Source organism: Dermacentor andersoni, chromosome 3 (genome assembly GCF_023375885.2).
Source record: "Dermacentor andersoni chromosome 3, qqDerAnde1_hic_scaffold, whole genome shotgun sequence".
NCBI classification, from domain to species: Eukaryota; Metazoa; Arthropoda; class Arachnida; order Ixodida; family Ixodidae; genus Dermacentor; species Dermacentor andersoni.
In genome coordinates this window covers 193,087,224-193,103,267 of record NC_092816.1, presented here as the reverse complement: position 1 = coordinate 193,103,267, position 16,044 = coordinate 193,087,224, and the positions used below count along the sequence as shown (strand labels likewise).

At 49.9% G+C, this 16,044-nt stretch overlaps 1 protein-coding gene across 1 annotated transcript in view; it reads left to right on the top strand.

Moving 5' to 3' along the window:
- Nucleotides 1-16,044, top strand: part of LOC126524402 (uncharacterized) — an 89,925-nt gene that overhangs the window by 13,184 nt on the left and 60,697 nt on the right. Inside the window, exon 3 of the mRNA XM_050172725.2 lies at nucleotides 8,048-8,125. Coding sequence (XP_050028682.1) covers nucleotides 8,048-8,125 — 78 coding nt within the window. The remainder of the gene's footprint in view (nucleotides 1-8,047; nucleotides 8,126-16,044) is intronic.

The window sequence follows — 16,044 nt, the reverse complement described above, 5'->3', positions numbered from 1 at the left end:
AGAGCGGGAACAAATATATTCTCACGATGGTGGATTTTGCTACACGGTATGCTGGTGCTGTGGATTTGCCAACAATAGAAACCAAAGTGGTAGCTGAAGCGCTGCTCCAAATGTTGCCTAGCGTTGGAGGAGGAGGAAAAGGAGAAACATTTATTTAAAAAAAAAGAAAGGACAAGCAGTTGTATTTCTGCTTGTGCGGGAGGCGCCCTTAGTCCAGGTCTCCTGCGGCTCTTGCTGTCTCCCGGGCCAGCCGCACCGGTTGTTGCTGGTTACGAGGGTCCGAACTTGTCAGCACGGCCTCCCATTGCTCGGGTGTGGGGTTGGGTATTTGCGGGGCGGCCTTGACGTTGGGGACCCCCATGTGGAGTGATATAGGGAGGCGTAGTCGTTACGAATGGGACATTTGTATAAGTATAGTGTAGGGTGTATTGCGTGCAGTCTGCTTAAATGGGGGTATGTATTGGTTTGTAATTGTCGCTATGTTAGAGAGTCTTCACGTGAGAGGGTCTTGTGTGGAGGCGGGTATTGTCGTCTTTTCAATCTGTGGTGTTGTAGTATGGCGTCGTATTGTAAATGTATGGGCTCCATAGATGTGGCCGTACCCCTTCTTGTGGCGCCCGGGAGGCTTAAGATCGGGCTACAGCGTGCGCACGCTGATTTCCACGGAGCGACTCGTGTCCTGAAGTCCATACTAATTCGACGTCCGGAAATTGGGAGGCTTCTTTGAAGAGTCGGTGGGCGATCGAAGATATTCTCCCTCTCGCTTAGCTACGGCAAGCTGCCTGGGAGTCAGTAATAATTGTTACGTACTCGTTGGTCAGACTAGAGGTGATTGCCAAGGCGATGGCTGTCTCCTCCGCTACAAGGGCGCTGGCAGTGCGGACCGTCATCGAAACGACCTCTTGAAGGTTATGCTCGACAACGCTGGCCGTCATGGCTTCTTTTTGGGGGTACTGCGCGGCATCTGTGTATAGTGCGGTGGGGAGACAGCCATATTTTATCTCTAAAGTCTTTGCGCGAATTTTGCAACGACCGGCATGATGTCCCGGGTGCATGCTTCTCGGGATAGGGGCTACCTTGATGTGTTCCCAGAAGTTGGGGGCCAGATGCATTGCTTGTTCGTGGCCTTTGCCGTGTGTGGGATAGCCTAGGCGCGCTAGGACTGTTCTTCGTGTTGGTTTGAGGGCTAGGCGTTCTCGTTGGCTTGTGAGGTGGGCGTCTATAATTTCTCTTATTGTATTATGGACTCCTAGGGCTTCAAGCTTGAGCGTCGCTGTTCCCGGTGGTAGGCCGAGCGCTTGCTTGTATGTTTTCCGAAGTAGTACATCTAATTGATCTATCTCCTTGGGAGTGAGGTGTCAGTACGGGGCAGCGCAGGCAATGCGACTGATGATCAGGGCCTGGACGAGTTGTGTTATGTCGCCTTCTTTTAATCCGTATTGTTTGGCGGTGATGCGGCTCACCATTCGCATGACTGGAAAGGTGGTCTGCTTTAGACGTTGGATGGTGTATTTGCCTCCGCCGTCCTGTTGTATGTGGAGGCCGAGAATGCGGACGCGGTTAACGGTTTGCCGTCGAGGGTAAGTGCGATGTGGGGCATTTCATTGAGTTTTCTTCGTGATTTCTGTCGAGCGACCACTAGTTCCGCCTTCTCGGGGGAGCACCGTAGACCCCTTGTTTTTGCATATTGCTGGACGACGTCGGTCGCTTGCTGAAGGGTGTCTTGTTTCTCTCCTTCGGAACCAGTGGTGGTCCAGATAGTGATGTCATCGGCGTACATTGCATGCCTGATTTCTGGTATTGCGTTGAGTTGGTCAACTAATTTCATCATAGTAATTTTGAAGAGGGTGGGTGACAGAACAGCACCTTGTGGGGTTCCTTTGTTGCGGGTAGGTAACCTCGGAGTTCTGAGTGAGTCAATCCACCAATCCCTATTGTGGCAGTGCAGTTGGTTAGAAAGGCGCATATGTAATGGTATGTTTTACGACCACAGTTCGTGAGACTTAGGTTTGTAAGGATGGTTTGGTGAGCCACATTGTCGAAAGCGCCTTGGAGATCGAGTGCTAGAATCGCTCCGGTGTTGTGTAGTGAGCTGTGTTCAAGGACTTGTTCCTTTAGCTGAAGAAGGATGTCGTGGGTAGGAAAGTGGGGCCGGAATCCGAACATTGTTTCGGGAAAGAGATCGCTGGATTCTAGGTAAGGTTCAAGTCGGTTCAGAGTGACATGTTCCAGAAGCTTGCCTAGGCTTGAAGTCAGTGATATCGGTCTCATATTTTCTAAGCTGGAGCGTTTGCCTGGCTTAGGAATGAGTATGATGTCCGCATGCTTCTAGTCTGCTGGTAGCGTACACGCTTCCGAATGGTGATTAAAGAGGTCAGTAAGAGATTGAATGGTGCCATCATCCAAATTGCACAGGAGCTTGTTATTTATTTTGTCCTTGCCTGGGGTAGTGTTTCGTGCGAGTGCATGGAGTGCTTGTTGCACCTTAGGGATAGTTATCGGCTTGTCGAGGTCGCAATTGTCGCTCCCGCTGTACGTTGGAGGTTGTCCCTGTGCGGGTTCGAAATCGCCTATGTACCGCACCCGCAGTTCCTCCAGGATTTCGTCATCAGAACCCTGATGGTTGTGGAGGATAAGCTGGATTGTTTGCTGGCTGACTGCCTTGCTTTGTGTGGTATGAAGAAGATGGCGTAGCAGCGACCATGCTTTGGCCGTGCTAAGATTGCCCTGCAACTTGTTGCATAGTTGTCGCCAGTTGTGACGGGTGAGCTCCCCAGCATAAAACTCCGCGGTTGCCATGAGTTTCGCTATATGTAGTTTCAGTTTACGATTATGTCCTTGGCGCTTCCATCTTTTAACAAGGCATCGACGGGCTTCTCACAGGTGAAGAATGTGCGGGTCTACGGCCGGTATGTCTGGTGAGTGTGATCTGTTTTGAATGTCTGTCTACGTCTCGTTGGAGCTCTCGTACCCACTGCTCGACATCCGTAATGTCCGTTGAGGAGTCATCCGCTCCCTCTTTGCGAAAAGCTGTCCAATCTGTGAGTGTTGTCTTTTTCATCGGGTGGCGTGCATGGATAAGGTTCAATGTGGTGGCAAGTATGCAGTGGTCCCTGCCCAGAGTTTCATCCGTGTTGTGCTAGGCAGCTTGTTGTGTCCCTTTAGTGAGGGTGAGGTCATGGCATGTATCTCGGGAGACGCTGTTTTCTAGACATGCGGGGTAAGTGGAGTCGGTGAGGATGGTGAGACGATGCTGCTCTATCGTGTACTGAAGTGCAGTGCCTTTGGACGTGGCTGTCGCGTAGCACCATGCCTGGTGAGCCGCGTTGAAGTCGCCTACAATCAGCGGACTTGTTTTTGGCTATGCCAATCGCTTTAGTGATAAAGTAGTCGATCTTGGCCTGGTTCTGCTTGGGTGGGCTGTAGATATTCAGTATGAGAAGGCTCTTTCGGCCTCATTGGAGCGGTAGGATCTCAACTAGGTTATGATCGACGTCACTGCCGTCTATTGCGTGTTGTGTGGTTGCGAGCGTTTTAGCTGTAAGTGTGGCCACGCCGCTTTCCGGCTTGTTGGTATGGGTGTTGTGGCCGGTTTGAGTTAGATATATGCCTGTTACCTGCAGTGCGATTACGCTTGGTATCGTTTTGGTGTTACTTAAGTACTATCACAATGATTCTTGCTTGCGTTTGTAGCAGCGACAATTCCATTGCCAGATTAGGAGTGGGTTTTCGTTCCTGTGGCTGGTTTTGCTATTCATCCTAGCTTACAGGTGGGTTGGCAGGGTGTCCCTGCTCTACTTCCTATTGTGCCAGTGTTCTCACTTTCTTGCGTCGTTGACCTTTTGCGAGTCGCGTTTGTTCAATTACACTTGCCAGTTGCAGGATGCTTGGTTGCATTGCTAGAAGCTGTAGTTGCAGTACATCGGCTTTCTCCTCGACTTGTGTGATTTCTGTTGGTTTTGCTGATTCCGCGCGAATCATTAGTTCAGAACGTTCCGAAGATGATGGCAGTGAGGGTGCGTTTATTGTTGTGGAATGCCGAGTGGCCGTACAATTGGCGTATAGTTCTGCAATGTGCGTGCGAAGTTAGTTGTTTTCTTCATGAGGGCGTTTGTTTTCTTCTCTGATAACCTGTAGTTCAGCTAGAATTTGCAGTTGAATTGTGTGGGGTGTGTGTGTGTAGACGCAATGAGAGGGTGTTGTCTTGGTGGACTGTTTGAGAGGGGAAAAGCCGTGCTGACCAGATCACCACTTGTGATCCCGGCGCAGCAGGTCCGCTGAGGTTCCGGGTCGCTCCTTGTTGGTTCCGCGAGCAGGAGCGAAACCTGGAGCAGGAACGCTGGCGTAGCTGCTCTGTACGTGACCGAGACTTCGATCGTGAGTAGTCCCGGCGGCTGGTCCTTTGGGATGCTGAGGATGCCTTCTTCAGTCGATCAGGGCACTCCTTGGAAGCCGTAAGATAAGGCATAAGGCGCTCCGAGGGTGACAGGGGTGATCCTGAGTATGGTTCTGTGTACCGCACTGGGGGCATACGTTTGCTTCTGGAGTTGGGCATACATCGGTCCGGCGGCCGACTTGGTGGCAGATGCGGCAGAAATGCGTGGTTGGTCGGTATGGTTTGCATCGTACTTCACCGCTGTAGTATCGCACGTAGAAGGGTACAGCCTTGCCAGTGAATGTCATCACTGCCGCTGCGGTTTGTCTGAACATACGGGCGTGTAAGATTTCTCGGCCAGGTGCATAGAGCCCGTTAAGGAGGACTTCTGTGGGAGTTCCTGCGGGAATGCCGTGAATGACCCCTTTGACGGAGCTGTCGGGTGCCGCCACGTATGCCGTGACTGGAAATTCTCGACCGCCCAGGTGAATTGTAGTGATGCGACGGATGCTCATAGCTAGCTCTTCATTTGGTGTGCTAGTAATAGCAATGTTTGTACTGGGTCAATTCTTACAGTGAGTGTCCGTACGTGCTCAGTGGTGGGGTGTTGACATACCAGCTTGATGCCTTCAGTAACCTGTGGCGTGGTCCAGGAGGCAAGGTTGAGTCCCTTTCGGGGGCGGATGATTACCTTGAGGTCGTTTCGGGGCAGCGGTGGGAGTCGAGGTTGTCGGGGTGGATTGGTGGGAGTCGATGTTTTTTTCCGACCGTACTTAACAGTGAGCCAGTCTCCTCCGGCATGTCCATCAGGAAGTGGGATTTGTGTGTGGTTGAGATTCATCTCGGTCCCATCATTGGTCGCCATTGGTTTGCCGAACTGGGTCAGGGTCTTCGACAAGGCCGTACCCAAGGCTTAGCTGGGCGGGCGCCTCTTGCAAAGTTCAGAGTCCGGTAATTCGCGGAGCAAGGGACTCATTGCGTTGGCTTACCTCGTGAAATATTGAGTCATCAGGGCCGAACATTTACCTCAGAATTAATGGTAGAGATCGGCCGCCTACTCTCCCTTCATCAGATTGCTACGACCCCAATCATTCTATGTGTAGTGGCCTCGTTGAGAGATTCAGTGGGACGCTGAAATGAATGCTCTGTCGGATTCCTCTTCTTTTCGCACATGGGGAGGCTCCACAAGAAAACTTAGGATTCTCGACCTTCGAGTTGTTATATGGCCGCCATCTCCAAGGTGCTATGACACACACTAAGAAAAATCCCGGGGGAAACGGGAGTAACTGGGTCGTTAGTCCTAAAAAGGGCGCTTTCGTTCCTCAAAGGACTAACTGCATGAATGTGCGTGCCGTGTGCAAATTTTGCAGAGTAAGTGTTTAGTCCCTGGTCGTAAAGAGAGCAACGGGAGGACGAACGACAAAGTCACTCCCCATGCACTTCACTGGTTTCATCCGTGTCATGGGGCGATGCGGAGAGAACGGTATTGTCTATAAATCGTGAATAGTTCGAAGTTCGTGCACTGTCTGTTGAACTACATGCAAATAAGCACCTTGCCTCTTCGTGAGAAAACTGCGCGAAACTTAAAAGTTGGAATGTGAAGAGCCATGCCCTTAAATTCGTGCGCACACCATAAAGTGAGCGATACACATTAAACGCGCAAGTCATTGACAGACGGCTACATTTTCTTGGTTAATAGTACTTCAGTTTCTTCCGTTCCAAGAAGGTTACGAACTTAACGGAAGCGATGTGTAGCTCAAACGGGACACGCTAAGCGACTAAGAAATTGGCCTTCTCTGTTGTCTTGGGTGTCCCGTTTGAGGTCGCTACACGTATACGTCGCTTAGTGGCTTAGTTTAAATCACCCTAAGAATACTCGGGCTGATTTCGTTTTTCGCAGTCGCCTATGGTTGCAACTACACTAAAGGTTAGACTCTTACTGCATCGCATGCACAAAATGCCGAGTCGCTTTTATATTGACGCACTTGCGTTCCGATGCTTAACCTTGCCTCAATATCCGGTACTGTCAACCGACCACCGTGGTGAAGTGGCTAGAGTGCCTGACTTGTGAGCGATAGGGCTTGAGTTTGAATCCTACTTTCGGACACGCTTTTTTTTTTTTGTCAGCACAGTAAATTTTTTATCAGGGTATAAACGCCTAATACCATGAATACCACCTCAGCGGAGCATCGGAAAGAATTACCGTTACTCCCTTGAGGAGCATCGGAAAAGGACAACTGTTAGTCCTCGAACGAGTAGGCGCATGGGTAGTGACAGTTCATGCCATGTCTGTTAGTCTCCAAAAAGACTAACCTCCCTACCCCATTTAGTCCTTTTTTTTTCTTAGAGTGCAGTGTTGAAATAACTATGGACAAAAGACACGCCCCTTGACATAGAAACAAAAACTGCTTACGAGTATGTTGTACACTTACATAATCGCCTCGAGGACACCTGCAAAACAGCACATGAAGAGTTGAGAAACGCCAAAAACAGTCAGAAGGTCCGCTACGACGCAAAGAGCCGTCCTCGGGAGCTGAATGCCGGCGACAAAGTTCTCATCCAAAGTTTTGAAGACGAAGCCCACGCAGGCGCGCACTTCGGCCACGTCGCAGATCGCATTCAAGACACACGAGCGCCGACAACGCGTCCCTATGGCGTCCGCCAAAGGTGTCTAGTACGGAGCCCGCGATATGCGTGATTAACGCCTTAGTAGATGCCGTGGTTGTCTCCACTCTGTATGCGGAGCAGTGAGATGATAGATAGTGAGCTAAATGGAGGAAGCACGCTTCATTTTCCAACCCGTGAGGGAACACGGCGAAGCGTCCAGAGCAGTGACGAGGCACACCAGCAGCCGCCGGAGAAGAACGCCCCTCCTCCCTCGCCTGACCTCCCTGCCTCACGCCCGACAGGAGAGGGCACGTATCAGGGCCGCGTTCCTCGCTCGCTCACGCGAAATTGAACCGCATTCGCCGGCTCACCCTCATATGCTTTCACTCATACAGAACCTCACAGCGACGCTGACGGCAGAAATGCGCATGGAGTGTCCATATAATTGCTATCGCTATAATACGGAACTAATCAACTTGGCTAGCCTTCGACGGAGAGCACTGACAGAGGTGGCAGAAGCACAGAAAGCGATCGCTTAAGAACATCGTCCCTAAACAAAACTTACCTATGCTCCACAAGGTACGCCGCCATGGATAATGGCCGCACCAAGACGCATTCGTCGTCGAAATCCGCTGCGTGTTTCTTTTCGTGAGGCACAGGTTTTATTACCGGAACAGCAAAGCTTTGTTCACACCGGTTCCCACAGTGTGTGTGAACAAAGCGCTTTGGCTGTCGAATATATGCTGCAGTCTACTTAGCGTTCGATATCTATAATAAAATGTAAATAATGAATGCTAGTCTTTTTTTTTTGTTTTTACAAAAAGAATTATTAAACGGATCACGAAATTGTTGGGAGAACGCAGTACCAGCGCCGCAAAAGGCACTTGGTGGTTTCCCTAACAAGTACCTCTAAAAAGCTATGCTGATTTCAAAATAGTGATTACAGAATGTAGAGTATATATTTAACGTGTTAGATTTGCCCCAACATGCTCTCAATACAAGTTAACAACTTCCGCTAACTGAATTACGCTTCTTTTCTCCTGCTCTTTCTCATTTCCTTTGCAGGAAAGGCCACTGAAAAGTTGCGTACACAGTTGTGGTTTCCTAAGATACGGCAAATACTACGATGGCAGCATTTGTTGGGTATGTACGCATACACGGTTTCTTCTCGTGTCAATAATGGCACAGCTGGCCTATTGGTTGCACCATAGTGGGCTCGCTCGGCGGCCGCTGGCGCCACATTCTGGTGGCGGTGGAAGGCAAAGAACTCTGCTAAGCATATTACAATTTGCCAGTTGGTCAAAACTAAGTTATTCCGTAGCAGTGCACAAGAGTCAATCATATTCCACTGGGAACCTTCTACACTTCAAGTCCTATTATTATTATTATTATTATTATTATCAATGCCTGCCTGAAAAGGATTCTTTTCAGTTTCTGGCAATGTAAACCACCAGGAATAGATGGCATATCAGTAAGCACTCGGAGAAGAAACTTTGATGTGCTTGTGAACAACTTGCTATTTTTTAATTTATGGCTGTCTGGAAACTGCAGTAATTCCCGAGACTCTGAATACGGCTATAGTTAAGCCACTATATATGGGTGGTAAGGAAGATAAGGTTGAAAACTACAGACCCATCCAATTTTACCGGTACTTTTCCAGACACTCGGAAAATTCCTGTATGAATGCACGGCGTCTTTCTTATTGAAGTCCTATTAGAAGAATTCTCAGATGAAGCATATTCCGCATTTGAAAACTTATTCACCTGTGCTCTATTTCTAGACATAGCAAACGCTTTTGACAAAGTGAATCATAACATTCCACAAGCGAAACTATTTGTATAGGATTCAGAGGACGATTTCACAACGTGCTGCGAAACTACATGTGTGGTAGGTCACAGATAGTTATGGCCGACAAGGAGAGCGTCAGTAGTAAGCAATAGCTTACAGCCGGTGTTCCCAGGGGTCGATTTTGTCACATATTTTATTTAATATATTTGTAAGCGATCGTCCTCTAGTAATTTCTAAAGGCACTATCTATCAGTATGTTGACGATACGGTAATATTAACAAAGTATATAAATTATGAAAAAGCTGTGGGCGCCCTGCACAATACAATACATAGCGTAATGCACTGGTTTGCGAAACATTTTATTAATGTAAATACCAGGAAGACACAGTTAAGATGCTTTATAAATCCCTTAAAGACCACAGCAATAAATATTCCAGTATTCTTGCATGACCAGCACTGCGTTTCATGTACATGTACCCCTGTTCATAGGTAGACTGTGTGAGATATCTCGGTTTATTTATTCATAGCAGAACGTCAGGGCAGCATCATCTGGCCTATCTGTGTGGAAAACTTAGGAATTTCGCTTGGTTGTTTTATAATATAAAAGGCTTCACGCCATTATCGGTAAAGGAAACCATAGTGCATGCTCTCGCGTACAGCATATTGCGATACGGAATCACCGTTCTCGCTTTCTGCGCATTGCGATGGCAAACGCGAATTGACAGTTTATTAAAAAATATATTGAAAAGTTTTGCCTGTAGCTGTGGCCAGATGTCAGATGACAATTTATTTTCAGCGTTAGGTTTTCCTTCATTTCAGTCGTTATTTAAGCAAGCTGCTGTTCTTCGTCATTTTTGGGACGACCAATTCAGAGAGAAATATGTGACCCCTCGACTTTTGAGGGACAACAAGCGTTTCAATGTTTCTTGTTCATCAAATAGGTGTGGTGAGCCACGACGATGTGACTATGCGTCAAAAATCTCTAATGATCTACCTGACGAAATTTTCTCGGTTCAGTCAAAAAAATGTGTTAAAGAATGTCATCTTCCATTTGAGTTTACCGTTTTGTATGGGTATGTGCCTATTTTATGTAATTTGGTTGTCTTAAGTCAAATACCATCGCTGTGTGGCTCCCGACATTGGCTGCTGTCGAGCGTTTGCAAACGCTTCAACGTCTCTCGATAACGAGCGAGGTCACCGTGCCGGTCCAGGTGTACCTGGTAGAGGGCTCGGATCTACAGCGCTGTGTCGTTTACAACGTTGACGTTGGCGAGGACCAGACTGCTCTCCAGCGTGAGCTCTACTGTCCTACTCACCGTGTCATTCAAGCGCGTTACATGGGAAAGGGGCGCTCTTGCATCGTCACGTTGCAGGGCCCACCAACTCCCCCAGCCCGCCTGTACTACTATGGCTGCATTCTACGACCTCGGCCATATAAACCCAGTGTCGTCTATTGTTACAAATGCTTCCGACCGGGCCACATGCGCCGATCCTGTCCATTTACAGCGCCAGATGAAGCTGTATTAGCTGGCGCAGTGTCTTATCGATGTGGACTCTGCAAGACCGACGACCACGAGATCACTTCTCCAACTTGTCCCACAAAGCAAAAGGCCACTCTGAAGGTTCGTCGCGGGATTCCTAAGCAATGGCCTCAGCATGCTGCAACACAACCAGTGCCGACATCAAACAGGTTTGCGGCGCTCCAGTGCGATGACGACGACTGGCCAGAGCTTTCCGAGCCCGACCCGCCTGCACCCGATTCCCAACAGACTTACAGTGACAAAGTTCGCAAAGACCGCCGTCGCCCGCTGGTTATACAGAAGCAGAGCGGGCCGGAACATCCGCGTGATTGAGTTGAGAATCAAATTGCCCGCCTTTTAGCGGAGGTATCCAAGCTCCGAAAACACCGTGAACTACTTGCGCGTCGGCGACGTGCAGTGGAATCTCACACCACTACAAGTATCGATTCCGCTGCATCATCGTCTCTGTCACGCCCTGCTGTATCGGTCGCAGAGTCTACCAGATCTTCAGCTCCGTTGCCGGATAACTCTACAACATCCCTTTTGCGGTTCATGGTCAGCCAGTTATCCAACCTGACATCTGTGATTTTGCAACGTCTGGACTCGTAATCAAAATGGCGGGCACAGGTGTTTGTGGCGTGCTTCAATGGAACTGTAGAGGGCTCTCCACGAAAGTGGGGGAGCTTAAATCCCGTCTACGTATGAACAAGCTGCAGGTGTGGGCCCTGTTACTACAGGAGACCAACGCCTTGCCTGCCATTCCGGGCTTCAGTGGCTACGTGTCTCCTTCGATGAGTGACCATCGCGTGCACACAGCTGCCCCTCCAGGAAAGGCGGCAGTGTATGTGGATACGCGCTATCCTCAGGTCTGCCTTTCTCTTGAAAACTGGTGTAACTCATATCAGGAGGTAGTGGCAGTAGCTGTGAAGTTACCCAAGGCAACTGTTGTGGTAGTGTCATACTACATAAGACCAGCCGGTGGCTCTTCTTCAAGAATTAATCTGGGCTGGTTAGTGAATGTCCGTCGCCAATACCCATCGTGTCCTATTTTAGTTGGCGGTGATTTCAACGCCCCTCACCCAGATTGGGGGTACCCCACTTCTAGCCCTCGAGGTAGGCGTGTGCGGGACGCCTTTGCGGATGCGTTGTTTGTTCTACTCAACCATCCCGATTCAGCAACACGAGCTGTGCCTCAAGCTCGACGTACAACATACGCACCGGATCTTACGTGGTGGTCGGGTCCCGGCACTCCCACTTGGCACCTGGAGCCTGACTGCTGGGGTAGTGACCACCACCCTATCATCATCGGCCTTCATCCGTCGCAGGCCCGCCGATTGCGCCGCAAGTGTTCTGTGGTCAACTGGGACAAATTTCGCACCGTTCTCCAAGATACCTCTGTGGACTCGTCACCACTACGTGTTGACCGCATACAAAGCGCGCTCAATGAAGCTACAACCATCAGCTGGGTAGACGTCGATCGACCGGCACCGGATATCGGCCTGCTCAACTTGTGGGCTGCTCGCAGACAAGCTGAGCTGGCAGCATCCCGAGACCCCACTTCTGCACAAGCACGTACAAGACTGAATTTCCTTACTGCTAAGGCCCGCAGATATGAACGCGACCTCTCGCGGAGGCACTGGCATACGTGGTGTGAGCGGTTTTCATCCAAGACATCGAATGCTTCTCTCTGGCGAACCTTCCGTGCCATGGAACATGGTGGCCGCCGTCCAGACGCAGCAGCCACAGCCTGCTTCGCTGCTGGCTTGTCGCCGGATGATTTCGCCAGAGAAGCAGCCCGGAAGTTTTTCCCGCAGTACGACGTGTTGCCTCCCACAGCCAATGGTGCTCCCTTGGCAGGCATTCCGACACATATCGACAGGTTACCATCTACAGCAGACTCCGAGGGGATTGCAAGCTCTTTCACCATGCCTGAATTGCTTGCAGCAATAGATGGTACCAGTCGCAAGACAGCACCAGGTCCACACTCTATTACTTATGAGGCCTACAAGAACCTGAGTTCCGCTGTGCTGCCTCAACTCCTCGACACCATTAACAAGGTATGGCTAGATGGCGTTGTCCCTCCAGGCTGGAAGTCAGCTATTGTGATCCCGATTCCGAAACCAAGCAAGCCGCCGACTGACCTTGGCAACTTCCGACCCATTTCCCTAACGTCAACGTTGTGCAAGCTTGTTGAGAAAATGCTAGCCACACGAATGTCGTGGTGGCTAGAGCACCACGGTTTCTACCACCCTGCTCAAATTGGCTTCCGTCCATCCATAGGTACTGAAGATGGGCTGGCTGTCTTGGCATTTTCGGTTTTATCGTCAACTCGTAGCCACAGTGTCCGTACTGTCCTCGCTATGGACGTCGAAAAGGCGTATGATAACATCAGTCATGCTGCCATCTTGGCTTCAATTGACATGCTGCATTTTCCCCCTAGAGTACGGAATTTTGTCAAATCTTTCCTTGAAGACCGACATTTTGCAATTCGCCTCAGTGGTGACGCCGTCGGCTCATTTATCCCTCTTCGTGGCGTACCCCAGGGATCTGTATTATCACCCACATTATTCAATATTGCTTTCATCCCGCTTGCATGGCGCTTGCACGATGTACCCGACATAAAGTTCTTGGTGTACGCTGATGACATCACGGTATGGAGCACTCATCACGACCTGCAGACACAAGCCGCTGCCCTTCAATCAGCTTTAGATATCACGGCGACTTACGCCTCTTCGGTCGGCCTTAGGCTTTCCGTCAGCAAATCTGCTTACATGTCAGTCGCCAATCGCTGGGGCCGGCGTAAACTCTCTGGAACACCCATTCGTCTTCATCTATCCGGAACCCCTCTTCAACAATGTTCAACTATAAAAATTCTGGGTCTGATGGTGCACGAGTCGGGAACCGGAACTGCTTGGCTTTCCAGCGCTAAAAAGCAGGCAATTCAGACGTTGGGTCTGATTAGGCGCATTGCTCCTAAAATGGGCGGCGCCCGCTCATGTGTTGCGCGACAATTGGTGAAGGCGGTAGTGCAACCACGCCTTATTTATCAAGCCCAATTCCAGCATTTGACGAGGGCACAATGGGATCGCCTTGAGGCTGTTAATCGCGAGGCAATGAGGGTCATCACTTGCCTTCCCCGCATCACCCCGATCGTGGCTCTCCAAGAAAATGCACAGCTCAACACACTAGATGAGCTGGTGGAGCAGCGACGTGATGCTCGCAAGCTTAAGACCAGCCTTTCACACGCACCGTGTGCTCTCAGGGCTTACGCTTTCTCGAACTCGCTTCTACCACCACCATCGCCAGTTCTTCCTCCCTGGAGTTTTGTACAGCTGAGTGATAACAAGCCAACTGATATACGTCGCCCGACATCAACTCACGCGGCGGCATCGCTTCGTGACCGAATTGTAGCTCAAGATGCCCACCTGCCGCTTGGTTCCATCGTCCTTTACCTTGATGCAAGCATTAAGGGCTGTGAAACAACCACTGCAATTTACTGCCCATGCGCACCTGCCCTTAATAAGACGACCCGGTTTCAAGTCCAAGAACCTCCTTCCTCCTTTTGTGCTGAGCTCCTTGCTATCCGAGAAGCGATGTGCTCTGTGGCCGCCTTTCCCATGGTCCCCACGGCCCGCATCGTCATCCGCACTGATGCCCTCCAGGCGACGCGGCTTCTGCGACGCGTCAGTCGCAGCCCTGACATATGCCAACAGATACATCTTCTGGCGGCACGCATCCCGCAGCCAATATCTGTCGAGTGGATCCCACGCGACCTTCTAAGCTTCCAAAGCCGTGCGGATTCTGCGACCCGTCTAGCGACCTCTCCATCGTCACTGCCTCAACTCTTTCACCTAGATGATCCCACCCTCCTTTTAACAAGAAAGGAGCACCTCCAGCGCCGCACACGTGCTCTCATACCTCCGTGTGCGGTAAACCTCCCCCGCGGTCTTACCCGTGCAGAGGAGGTTGCGCTTCGGAGGATCCGGGTCGGGGTAGCCCTCACTCCTGCCGTGACTAGGAAGTGGCCGCACTTTCGCCCGCTATATCCTCGTCCTGAGTGTCCACTCTGCAAGTCGCGAAATGTTGAAGCCGACATCCACCACCTGCTGTGGGTTTGCCCTGCACTGAAACCGACGAGGCTCCGGCACCTCGCAGCAGCGGGACTCTCGCCGCAGAATCTGAGCCATTACACTGCTTGGACGCAGGGACCGCATTATCGATCCCTCTTGGACTTCATTAAGTCAGCAAATCTTTTTTCATTCATTTAATCATCCTTATTCGCCCCCATCACATACCCTTGTATGCCCTGAGGCATTTATCCTCGCATTAAAAAAAAAATGTTCACTACGTTGGCATAAGATGTTTTTAAAATTTGAGGTACACTTTGAAACTAATTGTAACTTCTAAGGCGGTGATGATAACAGCGCCTGTGGAGCTGATGGCTGAGAAACATCCATCGGTGTAAATGCGCCTGCTTTGTTCATATGCCTCGTTCAGTAATGACAGTGTGAACTGACTTAGAGCCACTGTTGAATGGCGGGGCTTCTTCGTAATTCCCGGAATTGTGAGGCGCACTTGTGGCTGTTGTAGGCACGAGAGGGATAACCGTGGTCTTGCTGCTGGTGTAAAGCCCGGCGGAAGGTAGACTTGATGTGTCGCAACATGTTTGGAAAATGTGGCTTGAGTTCTTTTCGCTGGCAAAGTAACAACATAGTGACTGGGTACGAGACACAGATGGCGAACGTGGGCTCTAAGGTTTTCAATCGTTATACACGTCGGAACCAAGTAGTCTCTATCAATCTTGATTGTTGCGTGAGTCGAGGCGCATCGTGGTAGTCCAAGACATGTCCGTGGAGCCTGGTATTGCAAACTTTCGAGGCTACAAATGTTTGCTGTACATGTGTTTGCCAAAACCAGCAAGCTGTACCGTAAAAAGTCAAGAAGCAGTGCTCTATACAGCTGCATCATGGACCGCACCGACTTGCCGCAGGTTTTTCCGTACAGGAAGCTCATTATAGTACAATAGAAATTAATTGCCGCTTCAGGTAGATGCAGTGGAAGCTCCATGAAAGGCCCCGGTCAATAATCGCACCAAAAATGTGGTGATACTTCGGGTATTTGATAGCCTGGCCATTGAGAGAAACAGGGTACGGTGCCATGGGTTTGCGCGTAAACGCGATTAACGCGCATTTTTACATGGACACACTAAGGCCTTGTTCGCGGAGATACGGACAAGTTCGGATGTCTGCCCGATGAATTCTTGCGCGCACTCGAAGACGAGTCACCGCAGAAGACCAAAGACAAATATCATCAGCGTACATTGATAGGTGAATTGTCTTGGGCAATATTTCAGCAAGGCCATCCATAGTTAGGTTAAAGAGAATGTGGCTCAATACCCCGCCCTGTAGGAGGCCACCGTGACAACAACAACAAAATGACAAAGAGGCGGTTAGCTATGACTAGAAGACAGTGCTTTTATTGAACACCGCGAAACTGATACAAAACTAATACAAACGACACAAAACTGATAAATGGAACACCGTATATTTATTTACGACACACAAACAATGGCGGCACATGAAACGTTCCGCTAAAGCGAGTAGTTAGCAGTAGCAATCACTCGACGAATGCAATTTTTCTGCCCGCACATTCCTGCTATTATTACGTAGGATGTTAAAGCTGCAGCCGACAGTTCTGCCGCACTACACTTCTGGTACATGGCTCGTGCTGCTCGTTAACGGAGAAATTAAAAAT